Source organism: Chiloscyllium plagiosum, unplaced genomic scaffold (assembly GCF_037043375.1).
Source record: "Chiloscyllium plagiosum isolate Xiang-an unplaced genomic scaffold, Cpla_swu_hap1 HiC_scaffold_28, whole genome shotgun sequence".
NCBI lineage: Eukaryota > Metazoa > Chordata > Chondrichthyes > Orectolobiformes > Hemiscylliidae > Chiloscyllium > Chiloscyllium plagiosum.
The window spans coordinates 632,081-658,021 of NW_028270166.1; the positions used below are offsets into that span (position 1 = coordinate 632,081).

At 45.0% G+C, this 25,941-nt stretch overlaps 1 protein-coding gene across 1 annotated transcript in view; it reads left to right on the forward strand.

The window, feature by feature from the left end:
• Positions 1-24,973, forward strand: part of LOC122565067 (interleukin-12 receptor subunit beta-1-like) — a 66,773-nt gene extending 41,800 nt beyond the window's left edge. Inside the window, exons 9-16 of the mRNA XM_087975859.1 lie at positions 437-647; positions 3,863-4,027; positions 8,694-8,840; positions 10,334-10,483; positions 21,372-21,512; positions 23,310-23,406; positions 23,604-23,688; positions 24,042-24,973. Of these exons, the coding sequence (XP_087831985.1) occupies positions 437-647; positions 3,863-4,027; positions 8,694-8,840; positions 10,334-10,483; positions 21,372-21,512; positions 23,310-23,406; positions 23,604-23,688; positions 24,042-24,452 (1,407 nt within the window). The 3' untranslated portion in view covers positions 24,453-24,973. The remainder of the gene's footprint in view (positions 1-436; positions 648-3,862; positions 4,028-8,693; positions 8,841-10,333; positions 10,484-21,371; positions 21,513-23,309; positions 23,407-23,603; positions 23,689-24,041) is intronic.
• Positions 24,974-25,941: the final 968 nt, after the last annotated feature.

A 25,941-nucleotide genomic window follows, 5' to 3' on the forward strand; every position in this document is an offset into this window, starting at 1 on the left:
AATTTGTGCTGTAGCTGCAAACCCTGAGAGTGAGTATCTCGCTTGATGATGATTTGTGTAGAGGTTTATTCCCTCTCTGATCTAAGTCTCACGCTTACACTTCTGGCTCAAGCCCCTCATCCCAGAATGTCAAACTGTCTGCAACTATCTATCTGGCTCATCCTTTCATCAAACTTATACCCGCATCAAAGTTATTCCCTAAAAACAGGCTCAAACGTTCAAGCCTTTCTTGTTACTTATTAATTCTGAGATTGTCATTAATAAATTCATTGGTCATTCAAGAAAAACATCTTAACTCAGAAGATGGTGAGAATGTGGAACTGGGCCAAGGTATGCTTCAAGGGAAGGTGGGTAAGCCCCACAAGAGGGAGAAAGGATTCAAAAACGATGTTCTCTTTTTAATTTTGTTTTACTAACAATGAAACTGTTTCCACAGCCCCCTACTGCACCTCACACCAAAGTGAACGGTTACAGCCTCATCTTCCAACCAGCACTGAATCAAACCAGCTTCACTCTGGTTTTACGCAACAAATCCATGTACCAGACTGCCATCACACTGGCACCATACAACATCTCCATTATCGCCTTTAACAGAGCAGGAACCTCATGCATGGAATCTATCTTCATTCCTGCTGCACCACCTGAAGGTACAAACCAGTTGGGGGCCTGAGGTGTGATGAATACCTCACAGGGGCTCAGGAGTCAATGCGACTTGTTAACTGTACAGTGAAAACATATTGTAATTCAAGATACCTTCCAGGAACTGCATACACTGTCCCTTGCTCAGCTGGTCTCAAAGCTTGGTTGCATTTTAACAGTGAGGACCATGCAAAGAGGTGACAGAGATCAAGATAGATTAAGCATGTAGGCAGCAATGTGACAGGAAATAAATATGAAGAACTCTGAGTTATTCACTGTGATGATATAATTAAAATAGTCAACATTTCGTATTAAACTATGAAGTGTGAAATTTAGGTACAGACAATAATTAAGAAAGCAATTAGTATGCTGACCGTTATTATCAACAATACTTGGGGACTGGGAAAAAAGAACAAAGACGTTTTGCTGCAATTGTACATGGTTTTGGAGACACCATTCCTTGAATACTGTGTGGAATCTTAGTATGCATATCTACAATGGAATGAAGGACCTGGGGATGAGGAGGGCTATCCCTATGATCACAGACTGAGCAAATTAGGTCTATACGCTCGGGCGAAAGAAGAATAGATCGCATTGCAACATACAAGATTCTGAAGGGGGTTGATATGTTCTCTTGAATGGCCTGGCCCTAATTCTTAGGCTATGCTCCCTTTTCTAGAATCTTCAACTCTGGAAATAGTGCATCTTTACCCTAACTTTCCCTGTTAATATCCTAAAGACCTCGATTAGATCCCTCATTAACCTTTTAAATTCTAAAAAATAGAGGCCCGATTTGTCCAATCTCTCCTCATAACGTAATCCTTGAAGTCCAGGTATTATCCTGGTAAACTTGTGTTGAACTCCCTCCAGCACCAAAATATCCTTCCTAAGATGTGGTGCCCAGATCTGCTCATAGTTCTTCAAGTGAGGTCTAATTAGGGTTTTGTATAACTGCAACATAATATCTGTGTTATCATACTGCAGCTCTTTAGATGTGAAGCTCAGCATTGTATGAGCCAGTTTCTGCACCTGTTAATGGCATTTTAAAGAGCTATGAGTCACTCATTATATTTAACACTGTGCTTTCTAAATCAAATACCCCATCTATCCTCTTCCAGTCCAATTCGATAACCTCATACTTGCTTATAGTAAAATGCACCTGCCACAGTTTTGTCCATTCACCTAATCTATCAATTTCCTGCTGTTGTCTGCAATTTGCTGCCTAGTTTAGTGTCATCAGCAAATTTGGTTATTTGATGTTTTGCGCCATTATTTAAGTGTTTAATGAATATTGTGAATAACTGAGACACTGACACAGATCTTTGTGGGACACCACTCGTCATGTCCTGCCAACTTGAGTACTTACCCATTATTCCAAGTCTGTCTTTCCTACCACTCAACCAATTTTCTTTTCTTGTCAGTAATTTGCCTTCAATTCCATGGGCGCCCACCTTAGCTAACAATCTCTCATGTAACTCTTTCCCAGAAACCTTCTGGAAGTCCATATAAACAACATTCGTAAACTTATCTGTGTCCACCTTTGTCACCTCTTCAAAAAAACTCCATGTGGTTTGTCAGGCATGTCATACCTTTATGAATCCATGCTAAGTTTCCCTGATTAACTGGCATTTTTTGAGCTCATCAATCACCCTATTCTTGGTTATAGACACCAGTAATTTCCCCATCACAGATGTCAGGCTAACTGGTCTATAATTCCCTGGCTTCCCTCTGTCACCCTTCTTTAAGAGCTGAGTAATATAAACAAATTTTCAATCCAGAGGGACAGTGCCTGAATCCAGGGAACTCTGAAAGATTATGATTAGGTTATCTGCAACGTGCTGTCCGACTCTCCTAACGCCCATGGATGGAGACCATCAGGTCCTGGGGATTCATCACTCTTCAGTTCCATTAATTTCCCCATTATTAATGATTTACTTAAGCTAATTTTATTTAGATTCTGTCCATGGTCCTCTGTTAATTTCTTTGGGACTTCCAGCAGGGTATCCTCCTTTTCTGCTGTAAATACTGAAATAAAATAGTCATTCAGCATGACCCTGACCTATCACCTCCATCCCCACACCCACTCACCTATTGTACTCTATGCTACTTTCTCCCCACCCCCACCTCCTCTCATTTATCTCTGCACTCTGCAGGCACTCTGCCTGTAGTCTTGATGAAGGGCTTTTGCCCAAAATGTCGATTTTCCTGCTCCTCAAATGCTGCCTGACCTGCTGTGCTTTTCCAGCACCACTCTAATCTAGACTCTGGTTTCCAGCATCTGCAGTTCTTGTTTTTACCTAATCATTCAGCATGTCTGCCATTTCCCTCCAGCCATTGACGATATCCCCACTGTCAGCCTTCAGTGGGCCAACAGTGTTCCTAACCAGCTCTTTTCCCTTTACATAACTATCAAGTCACTTCTTAGTCTCTATTATGTCCCTTTCAAGTTTTCTTTCATAATCCTTTTTAGACACACTTATAAGCCGCTTTGTGGCCCTTTGTTGGTCTTTGATTTTGTTCCATTCTATGGGATCTGTAATACTCTTTGTGTTTTTATGAGCTCTTTCTTTTAATTTTATGCTGTACCTTACCTCCTTAGATGTCTATGGCTATTTTCTTTTGTGAGGTGAAGTTTTTCCTTCTCATGGATACTAACTGCTTCTGAATGGCAATAAATGTTTCTTTGAACACTCTCCTCTGTTCCTCAGTTGTTTTATTTATTGGCAGAGCTTCCCCAGTTTACTGTGAACAGTCTCTATCTCATTCCATTAAAGTCTAAAACCCAAAATCCTAGTGCCTGATATGAACACGATTAAAATAAATTGATGTTTGGCTCCAGGGATTCGAGGATATGGGGAGCAGATGGAAAAGTGAAGGCAATACCAATGAATCAGCCAGATTCACATCAAATGGCAGAACAGGCTTGTGGGCTGAATGCCCTCCTCCTGCTCCTAATTGTTACCTTCTCTTTAGGAACTGATGCCAAGTAACTTGGAGCAGGAGGGGGAGGTGGCTGAATGGACATCTGTTATCGATACTCCAAAAGGACTGATTCTTGTGGGTGACTGAAATGTTCGATTAAACTTCTACTTAAATATCAAATTAAAACTCAAAGACACTGTAAAATCTCTCAGGGACTCCACAAAGGGATTTGAAAGTTTCTGACCAGCTCAGACTGTTTGGTATTGCTGCTCATTATCTTCGTTAACTCCTGTTTGCACAGAAACACCATTCCTGAATGTCACAGTCATCAATAACCAGACCTTGAAAGCCTCATGGACTCATCACGAAGCCAAGTTCTACTGTATTGTCCTGGAGCTGGTAAAAGTGAGAATTCTCAGTAACTCCTGTCAACCCCGAAGGGAACTGAAAATTAAGAGCAAAACAGGTCAGCAAGCAGCAGAGAAAATTTGCATCTTCACTGCCATTATCCACATGTATTATCCATACATTATCCACATGTACTATCCATACATCTTACACCCTCCCAGTCTACCTCTTTCCAACATTATGACATAACCATCAATTCACTGTTTTCTTTCATTTATGGGCGATGGACATTAGCAGCAAGCAAACCAATCTAAACCAAAATCAAAACAAAATCTAACCATGTGCTGTCCCTGTCCAGGGAGTATCTGATGGAGACAATGTAGAGAAAGCTTTACTCTGTACCTAACCACGTGCTGTCCCTGTCCTGGGAATGTTTGATGGGACAACGTAGAAAGAGTTTTACTCTGTATCTAACCCTGTGCTATCCATATCCTGGGAGTGTTTGATTGGACAGTGTGAAGGGAAACGATATATTGTTCATAAATTTAAATATCCTGAGCATCCAGTCTCCCAAAGACATTCTCTGCACCTTGTGTAACTTAGTGTCTTGTTTGACATGAGCCACCTCCTGTTGTTGATCATCTCACTCCTTGACCATATCCTTCCAGTCCTCTCCCAACTGTATTTATCTAAATTATTATCAAGTATTTCACTCATGATCTTATTGTGAATGGAGTTTATGTATGATTCTGAGACAGGGATGCTTACTTAAGGTTGAGGCAGCATGGATCAGACAGGGCTTTAGAGGGTTATAAGGTAGCCAGGAAGGAACTGAAGAATGCACTTTAGGAGCGCTAGAAGCTGGGGGGGGGAGGGGGCTTGGAAAAGCTTCAGAGCGGGTAAAGTTAAGGAAAACCCTCAGGCGTTCTACATTTATGTGAGGAGAAGAGGATGGCCAGAGTGAGGGTACGGCCAATCAGGGATAGTGGAGGGAACCTGCGCCTGGAGTCGGAGTATCCTTAATGAATACTTTGCTTCAGTATTCACTACTGAGAGGGACCTTGACGTTTCTGAGGACAGTGTGAAACAGACTGATATGCTCGAACAGGTTGATGTTAAGAAGGAGGATGTGTTGAAAATTTTGAAAAAACATAAGATATATAAATCCCCTGGGCCAGACGGGATATGCCCAAGGTTACTACAGGAAGTGAGGGAAGAGATTGCTGTGCCTTTGGCGACGATCTCTTTGTCCTCACTGTCCACTGGAGTAGTGCCAGATGATTGAAGGGTGGCAAATGTTATTCCCTTGTTCAAGAAAGGGAATAGGGATAATCCTGGGAATGACAGACCAGTCAGTCTTAAGTTAGTGGTGGGCAAAGTATTGGAAAGGATTCTGAGAGACAGGATTTATGATTACTTGGAAAACCATAGTTTGATTAGAGATAGTCAACATGGTTTTGTGAGGGGCAGGTCATGCCTCACAAACCTTATTGAATTTTTTGAGGATGTGACAAAACACATTGATGAATATAAAGCAGTGAATGTGCTGTATATGGATTTTAGCAAGACATTTGATAAAGTTCCCCACAGTAGGCTCATTTAGAAAGTAAGGACACTTAGAATACAGAGAAATTTGTCTGTCTGGATACAGAATTGGCTGGTCCATAGAAGACAGAGGGTGGTAGTAGATGGAAAGTATTCAGCCTGGAGCTTGGTGACCAGTGGTGTTCTGCAGGGATCGATTCTGGGACCTCTGCTCTTTGTGATTTTTATAAATGACTTGGATGAGGAAGTGGAAGGGTGGGTTCGTAAGTTTGCTGATGACATGAAGTTTGATGGAGTTGTGGATAGTATGGGGAGGGCTGTTGTAAGTTGCAACGGGACATTGACAGGATGCAGAGCTGGGCTGAGAAGTAGCAGATGGAGTTCAACCTGGAAAAGTGTGAAGTGATTCATTTTGAAAGGTTGAATTTGAATGCAGAATACAGGGTTAAAGGCAGGACTCTTGGCAGTGTGGAGAAACAGAGGGATCTTGGAGTCCATGTCCAAAGATCCCTCAAAGTTGCCACCCAGGTTGATAGAGTTGTTAAGAAGGGATATGGTTGTTGGCTTTCATTAGCAGAGGGATTGAGTTTATGAGCCATGAGGTTATGCTGCAGCTAACCATCCTGGTGAGACCACACTTGGAATATTGTGTTCAATTCTGGTCCCCTCATTTTGGGAAGGATGTGGAAGCTTCAGTGAGTGTGCAGAGGAGATTTACCACGCTGCTGCCTGGACAGGAGGGAATGTCTTATGGAGAAAGGTTGAGGGAATGAGGGCTTTTCTCATTGGATCAAAGAAGGATGAGAGGTGATTGGATAGAGGTGTACAAGATGATGAGAGGCATCGATAGAGTGGATAGCCAGAGACTTTGTACCAGGGCGGAAAAGGCTATCATGAGGGGGCATAATTTTAAGGTGATTGGAGGAAGGTTTAGGGGAGATGTCAAAGGTAGGTTCTTTACACAGAGAATGGTGGGTGTGTGGAATGCACTGCCAGCGGTGAGAGTAGAATCAAATACATTTGGGTCAAAGAGTGTGGCACTGGAAAAGCACAGCAGGTCAAGCAGCATTCAAAGAGCAGGAGAATCGACGTTTTGGGCATAAGCCCTTCATCAGGAATGAGGTTGGTGGGCCGGGGGGTTGAGAGATAAATGGGACGGGGTATTGAGTATAAGAGTTGGCAGGTCATGTTAAAATTGTACAAGACATTGGTTCGGCCACATTTAGAATACTGTGTACAGTTCTGGTCGCCACATTACCAAAAGGATGTGGATGCTTTGGAGAGGGTACAGAGAAGGTTTACGAGGATGTTGCCTGGTATGGAAGGTGCTAGCTATGAAGAGAGGTTGAGTAGGTTAGGATTGTTTTCATTAGAAAAAAGGAGATTGATGGGGAACCTGATTGAAGTTTACAAAATCATGAAGGGTAGAGACAGGGTGGATAGGGACAAACTTTTTCCCAGGGTGAAGGATCCAATAAGAGGTCACGCTTTCAAGGTGAGAGGTGAAAAGTTTAAGGGGGATACATGCAGCAAGTACTTTACACAGGAGGCGGTACGTGCCTGGAATGAGTTGCCAGCAGAGGTGATAGAGGCAGGCACGGGAGATTCGTTTAAGATGCATCTGGACAGATGGATGAGTAGGTGGGGAGCAGAGGGATACAGATGCTTAGGAATTGGACAATAGGTTTCAACAGTGGATTTGGATCGGCTCAGACTTGGAGGGCCGAAGGCCTGTTCCTGGGCTGTAAATCTTCTTTGTTCTATGGGCAGGGGGTGGGGCTGGCGGGGAGATGGCTGAGAGTGCAATAGGTAGGTAGAGGGGGTGGGGTTAATGGTGATAAGTGGGAGAGGAGTATGGAGTGGATAGGTGGGAAGGAAGATGGACAGGTAAGACAGTTCAAGAGGGCGGTGCTGAGTTGGAAGGTTGGGACTGGGATAAGGTGAGGGGAAGGGAAATGAGGAAGCTGGTGAAATCCCCATTGATCCCGTGAGGTTGGAGGGTCCCAAGGTGGAAGATGAGGTGGCGAGTGGTAAGGGTTTGGTAATGGAGAAGGCGCAGGTCCTTGGGGGAGTGGGAGGGGGAGTTAAAGTATTCAGTCAAAGGGCGGTGGGGTTGGTTAGTTTGGGTGTCCCAGAGATGTTCTCTGAAACAATCTGCAAGTTGGCGTCCTGCCTTTCCAATGTAGAGGAGACCAAATTGGGTGCAACGGATACAGTAGATGATGTGTGTGGGAGTACAGGTAAATATCGGATGTGGGACCTTGGACGGAGGTGAGGGGGAAGGTATGGGTGCAGGGTTTGCAATTCTTCTGGTGGCAGGGGAAGGTGCCAGGAGGGGAGGGTGGGTTGTTGGAGGGCGTGGACCTGACAAGGGAGGTCGTGGAGGGACTCCGAAATACATCCCTGGTGATGGGGAAATGGTGGAGGATGATGCGGTGTATCCGGAGGGTGGTGGGGTGGAAGCAACACAGAGCCCTCCACTCCTTCTGCCCCAACCCCAACTAGCAGACAAGGTGGTGGGGCACAGAGGGAGGAGCTGTTGTGGTCATTTGGCTCACCAACCTCTACATCACTGAAGCCTCTTCTGACTGCCCCCCCACCTCCATCACCAAACCATCATCTCCCAGACCATCCACAATCTCATCACCACAGGGGATCTCCCACTCACAGCCTCCAACCTCAGTCTCGGAATCCCACACTGCCCAGTTCTACCTCCTACCGAAGATTCACAAATCTGACTGCCCTGTTCAGCCCATCGTCTCAGCCTGCTCCTGCCTCACCGAACTCATCTCTGCACACCTTGACACCATCCTATTCCCCCGGGTCCAGGAACTCTCCACATACGTTCGGAAAACCACCCACACACTCTACCTCCTCATGACTTTCATTTACCTGGCCCCACAACGCTTTATTTTCACCATGGACATCCACTCCCTATACACATCCATCCACCATACCAAGGCATCCAAGCCTTCCGTTTCTTCCTTTCCCGATGTCCCCACCAGTGTCTTTTCACTGACACCCTCATTCGTTTGGCTGACCTGGTCCTCACCCTCAACAATTTCTCCTTTAAATCCTCCCTCTTCCTCCAAACCAAAGGGGTAGCCATGGGCTACCTCATGGGCCCCAACTATGCCAGCTGGCACAACATCGAGGGCTTGAAGAACCTGTACAGTGCTGTACTGTTCTATGTTTTATGTTCCAATTGTCTTGTGTATCTAATGTTGAGTTATTTACAGGAATGTTCCAGAAGGTATTTGAGGGGCTGCAGCCACTGAGGTTTTACCGGGTCACCGTTCACACTAATGGCTTTCGGAAGAGAAAAGGCTGCCAAAGCGTGGGAGGCTATACCATTGGATCAGGCAGTGCTTGCACTCAGCAACTACGTAAGTTGTAACTTAAGTCATCAGCCCAAAGTCTTCCTAATGATGAAGATCATAATTTCAAAATCAATTTGACAAAGCTACTGAGAAAATGAGGTGGGCAAGCAGGAGTCTGGAACAACACAGCAAGCCAGGCAACATCAGGTGACTTCTCTACTTCCTGAAGCTACCTGGCTTGCTGTGTTCTTCCAGCCTCCTGCATGTCTATCCAAGATCAATTGGGCAAAGCTGCTGAGAAAACAAGAGGTTGTTTCTCTCACTAACCATTGTGAAGATCTTTCCAAGATCTCTGTTAGAGAGAGGGTTCTGGTTCTCTGTAGCTCCCAGCAGTCCAGGATATAAAAGGCTGAAGAAATATCATGTCAAACTCGAATTGTCAACTCTGTTTCTCTTCCACAGATGTTGTCAGACTTGCTAACTTTCTGTTTCTTAACTTTAGGATATCAATGTGTTGACATTGATTCTGTGTCAGGGTCAGCCCCTACCTAACACAGGGAATGGATCTCAAACAGTCAGACGGGAAGTCTTGAGAACTGATTGCAAAAGAGGCCAGCGTTAACAGATCCAGTGCAACTATAAACCCTGGTGCCAGAAATATGTTTCTCACTGTTACTGAAATAAACTCCACAGGGGTTGGTATCCTGTTACCAAGTCACCCTTTACTTACACATTAGATTAGATTAGATTACAGTATGGAAACAGGCCCTTCGGCCCAACAAGTCCACACCGCTCCGCCGAAGCGCAACCCACCCATACCCCTACATTTACCCCTTACCTAACACTATGGGCAATTTAGCATGGCCAATTCACCTGACCTGCACATCTTAGGACTGTGGGAGGAAACCGGAGCACCCGGAGGAAACCCACGCAGACACGGGGAGAATGTACAAACTCCACACAGTCAGTCGCCTGAGGCGGGAATTGAACCCAGGTCTCTGGCGCTGTGAGGCAGCAGTGATAACCACTGTGCCACTGTGCCGCCCACATGTAGAGACCCTGACACTGATCCAGCTCCCTCAGAGCCACTTGCAGAGTTAACAGAACCTCTGACTCTCCTGTTTACATCTGTCAGCCAGAGCTCCCTGATTGGACCAAGTTAATATTGTATGAGGTCCACCTGGCTGACCTTGTTATTATCACAATTACTTGCTGACAAACATAGCTGAGGTACCAATAAACAGGATAGAGCTGTCAGAACCTTACCTCTGGCCATATGCTTATTACTGGGTCACAAGATTTGGGATTCAGGCATGATGGAACCCTGGAGTCTTCTGTGTTTGATTAACTTTGTGTCAGTTTCAAAGGAATCATTTCTGTCTGATGCAAAACCTGACCCCAGTCTATGCACTGAAACTGCTCTAGTCTGTTTCTTTGGGCTTTTTGTTGTCTAATTTCTTGGGTCTAATTGAATAACTCTTTCAAAGAGCCAGCATTGGGGAAATAGGCTGAATGGCTCCTTGTGCACTTTCTGATTCAATGATGTTGTTTATGTTTAGCACCAACCCATGGACCCCGCAAGGTCAATGTGACCAACATCAGGAAACACTCAGCGCTCCTTGAATGGAAGGAGATGCCTCTGGAACAGTGTCAGGGAAGCATGCAGAAATACCTCATCATCTACAGGGACCACTGGAACCACACACACAGTAAGAAAAGAGCATTTCCAAAACCTGTCTCACTGCCATGGCCATAGAAACACAGACCTAATTCCAATGCATAGTTCATAGCAACAATACCAGAGTACAGTTCCAGTTCCCAGTATATATTCCCTTCTGTTGTATATCAATGCAAGATTTTGTCACATATGTGTGAAATAGTGTGAGTTTGAGAGTGGGTGTGAGTGTATGAGTGTATATGAGTGTGAGTTGGTCAGTGTGCACAATCAGAAAAGAATGAGTACTGGAGAATCTTCAGTGACTAAAACTACAAGACCTGATGGCCTATGTCCTAGAGTTTTAAAGATATACTCCTGACTAGATTGTGCAAAGATCTGAATGGAATAGAAGTGGCAAATGTAACATCACAGTTCAAGAAAGGAGGAAAAGAGAAAACAAGAAGCTAACAATAGGTCAGTTCTCACAAGTCATCAAGAAAACGCTGAAATCTATTATTAGAAAATATGAACATTGCCTGGCAAAAAAATCAAATGAGTCAGATAGAGTTACCATGGTTTTACAGCAAAGAAATCATCTTCAACTAATTGAGTAGAGTTTCTTTTGAAGATGTAACAAGTGGGAGAGAAAAAGATAAACCACTAAATTTAATATACTTTGATTTCCAAAGGTATTTGATGCAGAGGAAAATGCAGAGGAGTTCATGGGTCTGGTAATAATATATATGCAGAAGACAGGGCATTGAAGACCAGGAGACCAGAAGAATCAAGTTTTGGGCAATCAATTTGAGCTGATTAAAGAGGAGTCATGTGAAGGTGTAAAGGTCATGGGTCACAAGTAGGAGAAATGATATTTTCAATTACCTGAGGACAGTGATGACAGAAGATGGGAATTGAAATGAGCAGTGGATTATTTTTAGTGAACAATTGGAAGAAATGCAATGGAGTGATAAATAGAAACAGATGGAAATACATATGTGCTCCATGGATGTTACCAGATGTGCTGAGTATTTGCAGCACTTTCAGTTTTTATTTCAGATTTCTAGCATCTGCCGTACTTTTGTTCTGAAGGAATATTGGTTAATAGGAAACTGGCAGGGATAACCTACAAGCCAACAGTGAAACTGACCCCGTTACATTGTGCAGAACCTTGGGCAACATCAAAAAGAGAGGAACAAAGACAGGAGCCTTATGAGCTGCAGATGCTGAGATGGACAAGTGGAGTAAAAGAAGGGACAAAATCAGGAGCATGCACATCAAGGATTCAATGTAGAGTGTGGGCCCATTAGTAATCAATAAATCTCTCCCTTAATCATACTCAAAGGCTGAGCTTTCACATTACTGTGTGGTAGAGAATTGCAAATATTCATAATATGCAAGTAAAAAAAATGTTCTCCTCATCTCAGTCCTAAATGACATCCCAATTGTTTTTAAATGTGAACTCTAGTTCTGGACTCCCGAGCAGAAGTAACACCTTTGCAGCATCTACCTTGTCTATCCTTTAAGGCTTTTTTAAGAAGCTCTGATCACCTGAAACAGAGCATGGTGAGGTGAGTAACAGACACAGGACAGCCAAGATGAAGAATCAAAGGTAGGGAGAAGACCAGATGGAAGGGTGCCTCCATGAGAAAGTCAAACACAGTGAAACTAAAAGAATGGCCAAAAGGAGGAGATAGAGAATGGTGATCAGCCAATGACCCCCAACTTAAATGGGCGACGCTAAAAGAAGAGGAGTTGGGGTGATGTATTGGCATGGCTAATGAGTTGTTTAATGGATTGGAGCAAAGAATAAGAATGGATGGAGTGTTTTCAGGTTGGCAGGTTGTAGCTAGCAGAGTGCCCCAAGGATTTGAGGTCTCAAGTAGTTATAATCAATATTGATGACTCAGACAAAGGCACACAGAGTAATGTCTCTATATTGGTGGTGGTACAAGGTGGAAATGTAAGCTGTGAGGAAGACTTAAAGATAATGCATAGAGATTTGCTTAGGTTAACCAAGTGGTAGACGGAATATAATGAAGGCATGTGTCAGCTTATCCATTTTGATCATATATAGAGAAGCAGAATTTTTTTTAAATATTAGACTAGACTAGATTAGACTAGATGGGATTGAGGTTCACAAGGAGGAGGTGTTAGCAATTCTGGAAAGTGTAAAAATAGATAGGTTTCCTGGGGTGGATGGGATTTAACCTAGCATTCTCTGGGAAGCCAGGGAAGAGATTGCAGAGACTTTTGCTTTGATCTTTATGTCATCATTGTCTATAGAATAGTGCCAGAAGACTGGAGGATAGCAAATGTTGTCCCATTGTTCAAGAAGGGGAGTAGAGACAACCCTGGTAATTATAGACCAGTGAGCCTTACTTCAGTTGTGGGTAAAATGATGGAATAGGTTCTAAGAAATAGGATTTGTAATCATCTAGAGAGAATAAGTTGATTAGGGATAGTGAATATGGTTTTGTGAAGGGTAGGTCGTGCCTCACAAACCTTATTGAATTCTTTGAGATGGTGACCAAACAGGTGGATGAGGGTAAAGCAGTTGATGTGGTGTGTATGGATTTTAGTAAAGTGTTTGATATGGTTCCCCGTGGTAGGCTATTGCAGAAAGTACAGAGGCATGGGAGTGAGGGTGATTTAGCGGTTTGGATCAGAAATTGGCTAGCTGAAAGAAGATAGAAAGTGATGGTTGATGGGAAATATTCATCCTGGAGTTCAGTTACCGCAAGGATCTGTTTTGGGTTCACCGCTATTTGTCATTTTTAAAAATGACTTCGATGAGGGCATAGAAGGACGGGTTAGTAAATTTGCAGATGACACTGCGCTGGAATGTTTTATGGTCTATGTTTTAAAGGGCATGAAATTTACAAATGCTGATGTTCAGAGAACCTATGGAATTCACTGCCACAGAAGGCTGTGGAGGCCAGGTCATTGAATATATTTAAGATTGAGATAGATAGGTTCTTGAGTATCAAGGGGGTCAAGGTTATGGGGAGAAAGTGGGAGATGGGATTGAGAAACTTAACAGCCATGATTGAATGGTGGAGTAGTAGGGAGATTGAAGAACTCAAAGGCTGGCAGATTTTGGAAAAATGCAGATGTAGCAGGGTGGTTGTTATGGGTGACTTCAACTTTCCCAATATTGACTGGAACCTTCCTGAGTACAGATGGTTTGGATGGAGCCATTTTTGTCAGGTGTGTTCAGGAGGGTTTCCTTACTCAGTATGTAGACATACCGACAAGGGGAGAGGCCATTTTGGATTTGGTGCTTGGCAATGAGCCAGGACAGGTGTCAGATCTCGCGACGGGAGAACACTTTGGTGACAGTGATCACAACTGCCTCACATTTACCATAGTCTTGGAGAGGGAAAGGAGCCGTCACCAAGGGAAGATATTTAATTGGGGAAAAGGAAACTATGACACTATCAGACAGGAGTTGGGAAGTACAGATTGGGAGCAATTGTTCCACAGAAAGGGCACAGCAGACGTGTGGAGACTGTCTAAGGAGCAGTTGTTGCGAGTGATGCATGAATTTGTTCCTCTGAGACAGGTAAGAAAGGGTAAGATTAAGGAACCTTGGATGATGAGAACAGAGGAGCTTCTCGTCAAAAGGAAGAAGGCAGCTTACGTAAGATGGAGGAAGCAAGGATCTAGCACAGCTTCAGAGGATTATAGGCTTGCTAGAAAGGAGCTCAGAAATGGACTGAGGAGAGCAAGGAGGGGGCATGAGAAAGGCTTGGCAAAAAGGATTAGGGAGAACCCCAGGGTATTTTACTCATATGTGAGGAATAAGAGAATGATCAGGGAGAAGGTAGGGCCGGTCAGGGATAGTGTAGGGAACTTGTATGTGGAGTCTGAGAAGATAGGGGAAGCCTTGAATGAGTATTTTGCTTCAGTTTTCTCTAAGGAAAGGGCTGGAAATGTGTTGCTGGAAAAGCGCAGCAGGTCAGGCAGCATCCAGGGAACAGGAGAATCGACGTTTCGGGCATAAGCCCTTCTTCAGGAATGAGGAAAGTTTGTCCAGCAGGCTAAGATAAAAGGTAGGGAGGAGGGACTTGGGGGAGGGGCGTCGGAAATGTGATAGGTGGAAAGAGGTCAAGGTGAGGGTGATAGGTCAGACTGGGGTGGGGGCGGAGAGGTCGGGAAGAAGATTGCAGGTTAGGAAGGCGGTGCTGAATTTGATGGATTTGACTGAGACAGGCTGGGGGGAGGGGAAATGAGGAAACTGGTGAAATCCGAGTTCATCCCTTGTGGTTGGAGGGTTCCTAGCCGGAAGATGAGGCGTTCTTCCTCCAACCGTCGTTTTGTTGTGGTCTGACGATGGAGGAGTCCAAAGACCTGCATATCCTTGGTGGAGTGGGAGGGGGAATTGAAATGTTGAGCTACAGGGTGGTTGGGTTGGTTGGTCCGGGTGTCCCAGAGGTGTTCTCTGAAACGCTCCGCAAGTAGCCGGCCTGTCTCCCCAATATAGAGGAGGCCACATCGGGTGCAGAGGATGCAATAGATGATGTGTGTGGAGGTGCAGGTGAATCTGTGGCGGATATGGAAGTTTCCTTTGGGGCCTTGGAGGGAGGTGAGGGGGGAGGTGTGGGCGCAAGTCTTGCACCTCCTGCGGTTGCAGGGGAAGGTGCCGGGAGTGGAGGTTGGGTTGGTGGGGGGTGTGGATCTGACGAGGGAGTCACGGAGGGAGTGGTCTTTACGGAATGCTGATAGGGGAGGGGAGGGAAATATATCCTTGGTGGTGGGGTCCGTTTGGAGGTAGCGGAAATGACGGCGGATGATGCGCTGTACATGGAGGTTAGTGGGGTGGTAGGTGAGGACCAGTGGGGTTCTGTCCTGGTGGCGGTTGGAGGGGCGGGGCTCAAGGGCAGAGGAGCGGGAAGTAGAAGAGATGCGGTGGAGGGCATCGTCGACCACGTCGGGGGGGAAATTGCGGTCCTTGAAGAAGGAGGCCATCTGGGTTGTGCGTTTTTGGAACTGGTCCTCCTGGGAGCAGATGCGGCAGAGTCGAAGGAATTGGGAGAAGGGGATGGCGTTTTTACAGGGGGCAGGATGGGAGGAGGTGTAGTCCAGGTAGCTGTGGGAGTCGGTCGGTTTCCAGCTCTGATCTCCAGCATCTGCAGACCTCACTTTCTCCTCTAAGGAAAGGGACCTTGTTGTGAACGAGAACTTTGAGGAGCTGGGATACAGGGTTGACCAGATCAAGATTGATGAAGTTGATGTGCTGGAAATTTTGGAAAACTTTAAGATTGATAAGTTCCCAGGGCCAGACCACATTTATCCCAGGCTGCTCCAGGAAGCGAGAAAGGAGGTTGCTAAGTCACTGGCGAGGATCTTTGCCTTCTCACTCTCCATGGGAGTGATACTGGAGGATTAGAAGGAGGCAAATATTATTCCTCTTTTCAAGAAGGGTAATAGGGAAATCCCTGGCAATTACAGACCAGTCAGTCTTACGTCTGTGATCAGCAACGTTTTGGAAAGAATTCCGAGGGATAGGATTTATGACAATTTGGCAAAGCATAGTGTGATTAAAGGCAGTCAGCATGGCTTTGTGAGGGGCAGGTTATGCCTCACAAATCTTATTGAGTTCTTCAAGGAGGTGACAAGACAGATCGACAAAGGTCGAGCAGTGGATGTGGTGTATGTGGACTTCAGCAAGGCATTTGATAAGGTTCCCCATGGTAGGCTCATTCATAAAGTCAGGAAGTATGGGATACAGGGATATTTGGCTGTCTGGATTCAGAATTGGTTGGCTGACCGAAGGCAGAGAGTGGTTGTAGATAGAAAGTATTCTGTCTGAAGGTCAGTGTTGAGTGGGGTCCTGCAGGACTCTGTTCTTGAGCTTCTGCTCTTTGTAGTTTTTATAAATGACTTGGATGAAGAGGTTGAGGGGTGGGTTAGTAAATTTGCAGATGACACAAAGGTTGGAGGTGCCGTTGATAGTATCGAGGGCTATTGCAGGCTGCAGCGCGACATAGACAGGATGCAGAGCTGGGCTGAGAAATGGCAGATGAGTTCAACCTGGATAAATGTGAAGTGATGCATTTTGGAAGGTTGAACACGAATGCTGAATATAGGATTAAAGATGGGATTCTTGGCAGTGTGGAGGAACAGAGGGATCTGGGTGTGTGAGTACATAGATCCCTCAAAATTGCCACCCAAGTGGATAGGGTTGTTAAGAAAGCATATGATGCTTTGGCTTTCATTAACAGGGGGATTGAGTTTAAGAGCTGCGAGGTTTTGCTACAGCTCTACAAGTCCCTGGTCAGACCACACTTGGAATATTGTGTCCAGTTCTGGTCGCCTTACTATAGGAAAGATACAGAGGTTTTGGAGAGGGTGCAAAGAAGGTTTACCAGGATGCTGCCTGGACTGGAGGGCTAGCCTTATAAAGAAAGGTTGACTAAGCTTAGACTTTTCTCTCTGGAGAGAAGGAGGAAGAGAGGAGACCTGACCGAGGTATACAAGATAATGAAGGAATGGATAGAGTCAATAGCCAGAGACTTTTTACCCAGGGCAGGATTGACTGGTACAAGAGGTCATAATTTTAAGATATTAGGGGAAGTGTATAGAACAGACGCCAGAGATAGGTTCTTTACACAGAGAGTTGTGAATGCATGGAATGTGTTGCCAGTGGTGGTGGTGGAAGCAGAGTCTTTGGGGACATTTAAGTGACTGCTGGACATGCACATGGATAGCAGTGAGTTGAGGGGTGCGTAGGTTAGGTTATTATATTTTACATTAGGATTAAACCTCGGCACAACATTGTGGGCCAAAGGGCCTGTTTTGTGCTGTACTTTTCTATGTTCTATGTTTTATTAAACTACATTGTGTTAGGAGAATAACTGAGTTATAAAGACACTATAGTTAATATTACTTGAAGGACTTAAATTTTGAAGGATTGTGGGAAAACCTTTTTTTGAGTTTTGTGGACATACCTGGAATAGTTTATTTAAAAGAGGTCATTGATAGTTCACTGTATGTTGGAAATATTTTAATAAGACTTCTTAGAAGTCATTCAGCTGGTGACAACTACAGTCGGCTGCCTGTGGGGATTTTTGTCGAGCAGTGATTGTTTTGGTTCAGGTGGATGGACATCAGCTAAGATAGTTTGGAGGAAAGTTTGCTGTGAACAATTGTTGTTTTGAAAGAATGATGAATGACCAACTCAAGATTTTATTTCCCAACCGAACTGTGAAATTTCAGGGAGAGCTGTATTCAGTTCGTGACCTGACCACACATGCCAGAATATCATTCCAACAGACTCTAGAATATCCTTAGCTTTTTGCATGCAAGAATAAACCATGGGTTAATGTGGATTTATTTATCCAGAATGTCAATCTCAGCAGACATTGTTTTTCCTTTTCCTGGACTGAGGGGGCATTGGGCATATTTAGAGGGTTAAGCATTTGTAAATATTATTTCACCTTTATGGGAAAAAATTGTTTAGATAATAAACACAATCGTGTGTTTATTAAGAAACCTGGTTGATGGATCCTGATGTTTAAAACCTGATCTCGATATTTAATCCATCATCTTGTTAGTTGAAAAGACTAATTTTATGTGGAAACATGGGACTGAAGCAGTGGTGCAAGCCCCAGTCACAACCTGATTACTTCTCCCTTTAGCTTCTAACTAAATAAAATCTTCTGGTCATTTTCCCCTTTCCAACATTATCTCATTCTGAATTGCAGTCCTGAACTGCAGGCTACAACACGGATGATGCCTCTGGAACTTTTGCTTTCTTCTTTCATGGGATGAGGGTATCTTTGGGTAAAAACAATTACTGTAGATGCAGGAAACCAAATTCTGGATTAGAGTGGTGCTGGAAAAGCACAGCAGGTCAGGCAGCATCCGAGGAGCAGGAAAATCGACGTTTCGGGCAAAAGCCCTTCATCAGGATTACAGGCAGAGAGCCTGAAGGGTGGAGAGATAAATGAGAGGAGGGTGGGGGTGGGGAGAAAGTAGCATAGAGTACAATAGGTGAGTGGGGATGGGGATGGAGGTGATAGGTCGGGGAGGAGGGTGGGGGAAGGTAGCAAAGAGTACAATGGGTGGATGGGCATGGGATGAAGGTGAAAGGTCAGAGAGGAGAGTGGAGTGAATAGGTGGAAAGGAAGATAGGCAGGTAGGACAGGTCATGGGGACAGTGCTGAGCTGGAAGATTGGAGCTGGGGTGAGGTGGGGGAAGGGGAAATGAGGAAACTGGTGAAGTCCACATTGATGCCCTGGGGTTGAAGTGTTCCGAGGCAGAAGATGAGGCGTTCTTCCTCCAGGCGTCTGGTGGTGAGGGAGCGGCGGTGAAGGAGGCCCAGGACCTCCATGTCCTCGGCAGAGTGGGAGGGGGAGTTGAAATGTTGGGCCACAGGGCGGTGTGGTTCATTGGTGCGGGTGTCCCGGAGATGTTCCATAAAGCGTTCTACTAGGAGGCTTCCAGTCTCCCCAATTTAGAGGAGACCGCATCGGGAGCAACAGATACAATAAATGATATTGGTGGATGTGCAGGTAAACCTTTGATGGATGTGGAAGACTCCTTTAGGGCCTTGGATAGAGGTGAGGGAGGAGGTGTGGGCACAGGTTTTACAGTTCCTGCGGTGGAGGGGAAGGTGCCAGGAAGGGAGGGTGGGTTGTAGGGGGGTATGGACCTGACCAGGTAGTCACGGAGGGAACATTCTTTGCGGAAGGCGGAAAGGGGTGGGGAGGGAAATATATCCCTGGTGGTGGGGTCCGTTTGGAGGTGACGGAAATGTCGGCGGATGATTTGGTTTATGCGAAGGTTGGTAGGGTGGAAGGTGAGCACCAGAGGGGTTCTGTCCTTGTTACGGTTGGAGGGGTGGGGTCTGAGGGTGGAGGTGCGGGATGTGAACGAGATGCCTTGGAGGGCATCTTTAACCACGTGGGAAGGGAAATTGCAGTCTTTAAAGAAGGAGGCCATCTGGTGTGGAACTGGTCCTCCTGAGAGCACTTACGGCGGAGGCGGAGGAATTGGGAAAATGGAATGGCATTTTTGCAAGATGTATGGTGGGGAGAGGTGTAATCCAGGTAGCTGTGGGAGTCGGTGGGTTTGTAAAAAATGTCAGTGTCAAGTCGTGTGTCATTAATGGAGATGGAGAGGTCCAGGAAGGGGAAGGAGGTGTCAGAGATGGTCCAGTTAAATTTAAGGTCAGGATGGAATGTGTTGGTGAAGTTGATGAATTGCTCAACCCCCTCGCGGGAGCACGAGGTGGCGCCAATGCAGTCATCAATGTAGCGGAGGAAGAGGTGGGGAGTGGTGCCGGTGTAACTACGGAAGATGGACTGTTCTACGTAGCCGACAGAGACAGGCATAACTGGGACCCATACGGGTACCCATGGCTACCCCTTTGGTCTGGAGGAAGTGGGAGGATTCGAAGGAGAAATTGTTAAGAGTAAGGACCCATTCAGCCAAACGAATGAGAGTGTTGGTGGAAGGGTACTGTTGGGGACGTCAGGAGAGGAAGAAACAGAGGGCTTGGAGGCCCTGGTCATGGCGGATGGAGGTGTAGAAGAACTGGATATCTATGGTGAAGATGAGGTGATGGGGGCCGGGGAAACGGAAGTCTTGGAGGAGGTGGAGGGCATGGGTGGTGTCCAGTATTCATTACCTATCCACAATTGTCTCTGGAGTGTTTTACTCAGCCATTTTAAAATGAAGCACATTGCTTCAGGAAAACACCAAGAGGGTAATTACACTGGGGGATTTCAATTACCCCAACATTGTCTCAGAGGTTAGCACTGCTGCCTCACAGCACTAGAGTCCCAGGTTCAATTCCCGCCTCAGGCGACTGACTGTGTGGAGTTTGCACGTTCTCCCCGTGTCTGTGTGGGTTTCCTCCGGGTGCTCCAGTTTCCTCCCACAGTCCAAAGATGTGCAGGTCAGGTGAATTGGCCATGCTAAATTGTCCATAGTGTTAGGTGCAGTATTCAGAGGGAAATGGGTCTGGGTGGGTTACTCTTCAGAGGGTCGGTGTGGACTTGTTGAGCTGAAGGGACTGTTTCCACACTGTAGGGATCTAATCTAAAAAATTGAGATCGTCATAGAATAAAATGTCTTAGAGGGAGCAGGTTTCTTGAAAATACAGGAAAGCTGCTACGATGGGATTTTAACACAATCCCAGTGAATTACCCCAGGACTCTGCGTTTCCCATTCAGTGATATTGCCATTACACTTCCTCCCACTCTACTTTGACCCAGTTCTACTCCAGGATTCAGTCTGGTTTTGTGTCTCATCTTCCAAGGAAACCCAAAGCTGACACAATCTTCAATGTTTCTCTCAAACAATCCTGTTTACTGAGTATGCTCTTGATGAATTCAGTTACCCTCAGAACCTGACTATACTCTCAGAACCTGACTATACTCCACCCATTCCCCAGGCCAATCTGGCACAGTCACTAGTTCCCAGGGAAAAGTACAAATTAACTTCTTTTCATTCCAAAGCTTTTCTTAATTCAGGGAAACCACCTGCCTAACTCATGTTTTAATAGAATAATTGCAGGCATAATATCGCCAATTGTTTTGGCTAATTCGTCCTTCTCAACAGGGCCCCAAGCTTTTCAAATGTAATAAACTCCAAATTTGTTTGAATTGCTTTCATTTCATTATTGCTCATCAGTTTTCCAAACAATTGACCCTATTCTGGCAGTCAAAACTTTATATTATCTTGTAATTATTGCTGCTGAGGAGTGCCTTCACTATGAGATCATATCTTATTGCACAGTACCAGAGCTGGGGTAGGCTGCTGTTTGGATGTCTCCATGGTGTATTCTTCAAAAAAAACTATCCCAAAAATATTTTAGGTTGCCAGTGATTGTGTTGAATGTGTGAAAGATGTGAGTTTGTCAAGTATGAATGAATATGATTGGTTGGTGTTTCCCTCAGTGATTATCCATCTGATTCTGATTTATCTTTAGCTGCTTCAGTTAACTCCTCAACTTTGAGCTTCACTCTGTTGAGTCTGAATGCTTCAAGCTTGTACACAGTGGAGATTTGTGCTGTCACAACTGCTGGAATTGGAGCCAACACTCTCCGCAACTTCCAAACCAAGGAATATGGTAATGTCAGCTACAGTCTGGTGCCTGTGACCTACCCAGCCTGATTGTTCAATCACATTAACCCTTGTCTTTTGCACTTACACTGTTTACCCCAGCGTTAAACAGACTAGTGTGGTGGAGTATGAGAGTGTGAAAGTAACCAATTTCTCAGCATAATCTTCATTGCATTATTATTAATCAATCTTCAATAGAACCTGACATGAGGTGAGGAAAAGCTGCAATGGGGAAGGGCTTTGGGAGCCAGGAACCTGTTCTTTGTGAGTGGGCTCCATTCATTTCATGGTCCACGCTCAGTTACTAACACACTGGATTTCCTAGTGGCATTTACTGAAAGATCCCTTGCCTTGGTTCCTCTCCTATCCCCTGCACCCCACATTACTTCTCATCAGATACCCTCAATCAGGATATTTCTTCAGACAAATATCAGTTTTCAGTGTCAGCCCCAATGATCTGATGAAAGGCCCAGCCAAAATGTCGACTCTCCTGTTCCTCAGATGCCGCCTGACCTGTTGTGCTTTTTCCAGTGCCATAATTTTCAACCCTGACTCTCCAGCATCTGCAGTTCTCACTTATCCCAATGAACTGATAAACATCTCTGTGAATGGTTCTTACAGGAAACTTAGCTCCTCAGCTGGTTATGCCTCATGAAATTACAGTTTCAGCCCTTTACCCAACTCACACTGATTCCCACTCACTCCATAACCCTTCACCCATTAACTCTGCACTCCTTTAATTCATCACCTCATTACCCCTTCCATCTCTACCTACCCTTTCTCCCCATTCCACCTCTTGTCCTTTTGCTTACCCCTTGTCCCTATTCCCCTACTAGATCCTCACCCCAATCTTTCCACCATCACCCAACTGAATCCTGTCAGAGGGAATCCCTGAGCACAGGGAATTTCCTGGCTTCTGTCTCGTGTAAGTGAGGTGAAGGTGGCATTTGGTGCACTTACCTTCATTGCTCAAACCATCGAGTGCAGGAGTTGGGACATCATGTTGAAGTTGTACAGGATATTGGTGATTTTTGGAGTACTGTGTACAGTTCTGGTCACCCTGCTATAGGAAGGATATTATTAAATTGGAAAGTGTTCAGGAAAGAGTTACAAGGGTGTTGTCGAGTTAGGAGTTTTGAGTTATGGGGAAAGGCTGCATCGGCTGGTACCTTTGGAGCTGAAGGAGGTTTATAAAATCATGAGGGACATAGATAAGGTGAATAGCAAAGGTATTTTCCCATGGTGGGGAGGGAATTCAAATCTAGAGAGCATAGTATCAAGGTGAGAGGGCAAAGATTTAAAAGGGACCTGAGGGGCCGTGTTTTCACACAGAGAGTGGTTCATGTGTGGAATGAACTGCCAGAGGAAGTGATAGTTACAGGTACAGTTACAACATTTAGAAGTTATTTAAAATAATTACATGGATAGGAAAGGTTTAAGAGGGATATGGGTCAAATGCAAGCAAATGGGACAAGTTTAGTTTGGGACACCTGATCGGCATGGTCGGGTTGGACCAAAGGGTCTGTTTCCATATTGTATGACTCTATGACTTTATGACTGTATGATAATAAACTGCTCATGGCCTTGGGTCCAAACCAGGCTGTAGGCCTGACAGGGATCTGGGCCAATCAGCTGTTGTTTCTAATCTACCAGGGTGTTCCCTGACATTTGTTTATCATGTGCAACATTCCCCACTCAAATCTGACACTAAATTTCTGCCAGAATCTTGAAGAACACACACAGATTAATGTTACAATGTAACTGAGTTGGAAAATTTTATTAAACAGAATATTTTGAATTTCAGATGGGAATGAGCTGACAGTAATCGTTGTGGTAACAGCTATCTGCGTCATGTTTGGTGTCTTCGCCATTGCTGCTGTTTGTCAATACAGCATCAAAAGGTACATCAGACATTCCCATTCCAACACATGTGCATGCACACAGACATACTCAATATTCCCACTCCAACACACATGCACATGCACAGATACTCAATATTTCCATTCCAACACATACGTGCATAAGCGCACACACAGCATGTATGCTCATTATTTCAGTTCTAACATACGCATGATGTTTATTATGTTTCTTTTCCCAGATCAAAGCGTATCATCTTTCCAAAAATCCCAGATCCTGTAAACAGTCTGGTTGTCAAATCTTTTCATAATCATCCTAGTACCAAAGTAAGTTATATCCTTCATTATAGACAGAAAAGGTTATGACTTGTTTCTGAAGAAATGGCTTTGTGTGCTTGGCATATGGGTGCCTGATCTCACTGACAGTACCGCAACCAGTGAACCTCAATTGATATAGAGGGAGCTTTGCTCTATCTAACCCTGTGTTTCATGGGGACAGTATAGAGGGAGCTTTATTTTATCTTACTCTGTCCTCTCCCTGTCGTGGGAGTATTTGATGGGAACAGTGTAGAGAGAGCTTTACTCTGTATCTAACCCCTTGCTGTTCCTGTCCTGGGAGTGTTTGATGGGGGTCAGTGTAGAGGGAGCTGGTGGTAATCTCTCTATATTTGATTCTACAGCTATGGGCGAGTTCTTCTGATGATCAAGATGTTGCAGATGTGCTTGTTGTCATGGTTACTGTGCAGAGTGATACCACCACAGCTTCTGTCAATGAGAAGGATGAAGATGAGCTGATATCTCTTGGGGAAGGAGAGATTTGCCCAAGTTACAGTTCGGGGAGCAATACTCCTTTCCAGTATCGGAGACAGATGGGGACCACTATGGGAATGGATGATGATCTGTGCAGTGAGAGCGAATTCAAGCAGAATTTAGAGACAGAAGCCACCGAGCTAATAAACAGTAAGTTCCATCATCTCTGCCTGCCATCATATACGGCGTCTGCTCCAAATCTTTGCACAAACATTTCATTGTTGGCAATGTACGATCAGAATGTGAGCAAGGAGGAGGCAGAGGAAGGCAATGCTGAATGAGGCTGCAATCACTCCATGCACTGAGACTCAGGCTCAAGAGTGGAGCAGGACTGAATCCATTCTCCTCCCACATCTGGATGCTAGCCTTACCTCTGATCATCACGTAATTGCTGAGGGATGTGGGCTGGATGTACTGAATGCCAGGAGAGGCTGGAGTTATCAATGAGGGATTCCTCACCCTCTTCTGGAAATGGACAGAAATCCCTCCATTGTCCCATGTGGAGGCTGCTGAACCTTGTAGTATACACCACCCTCAGGAGAGGCAGCTCACATTATAGGTATTGTCTAATCTCGCAGTTCAGAGATGTTATGACATCCCTCTGGTGCAGGTGGGACTCTTGGCTCAGAGGTAGGGACACTGTAACTGCATCACAAGAGCCCCTCCGCTCACTATAAATTGAGGTCATGGCATGTTTGGAATCAGTTGTTGAGTTTTATCCACATTAGCTTTCTGTTGCTATTCCAGCTATTGTTATTGAATTGATATATTGAAGTAAATTTACTGTACATTTGACACAGAAGCAGGCCATTTGGCTCACCTGTTTTGTGCTAATCGTGATGCTCCATACAAGCCCCTTCCCATCAGTCTCTTTTCATGAAAAGAGGTCAGTGCTGGTAAGGCAGAAAGGTATTACTCTACCAGGATATTCCCCAGCGGGACACCATCGGGAGGTGACGTGTGCAGAACAGACTCATCCCAAGGGGGCAGGTAGATTCTGAAGCTGGCTTTAAATGTTCCTCTTAGTTCACTTCCTCCCAGTTGTGTTATAAAACTTTTCAGTGTGTACCCCACGGACCCTACCCAAACCTCGAATCCATACTCTGTTATACCCTCCATGGCAACTCAGGATCCATTCACTTCCCTGTGCCAATTCATCCAGTTACACTCTGGGAAGACCTCAGTAATTATGTGAAGACAAAATAAAATAAAGTTCTAAAATGTAATATAGATTTCACTGGGACAGAGTTGATTGTAAGACTAATTCCATTTAGAGTCATAGAGACGTACAGCACAGAAACAGACCCTTCAGTCCAACCCGTCCATGCTGACCAGATATCCCAACCCAATCTAGTCCGAGCTGCCAGCACCCGGCCCATATCCCTCCAAACCCTTCCTATTCATATACCCATCCAGATGCCTTTAAATATTGTAATTGTACCAGCCTCCACCACTTCCTCTGGCAGCTCATTCCATACACGTACCACCGTCTGCGTGGAAAAGTTGCCCCTCAGGTCTCTTTTATATCTTTCTCCTCTCACCCTAAACCTATGCCCTCTAGTTCTGGACTCCCCCACCCCAGGGAAAAGACCCCTCTTAATTTTGTAAACCTCTATAAGGTCACCCCTCAGCCTCCAACGCTACATGGAAAACAGCCCCAGCCTGTTCAGCCTCTCCCTATAGCTCAAATCCTCCAACCCTGGCAACATCCTTGTAAATCTTTTTTGAACAGTTTCAAGTTTCACAACATCCTTCCGAAAGAAGGAGACC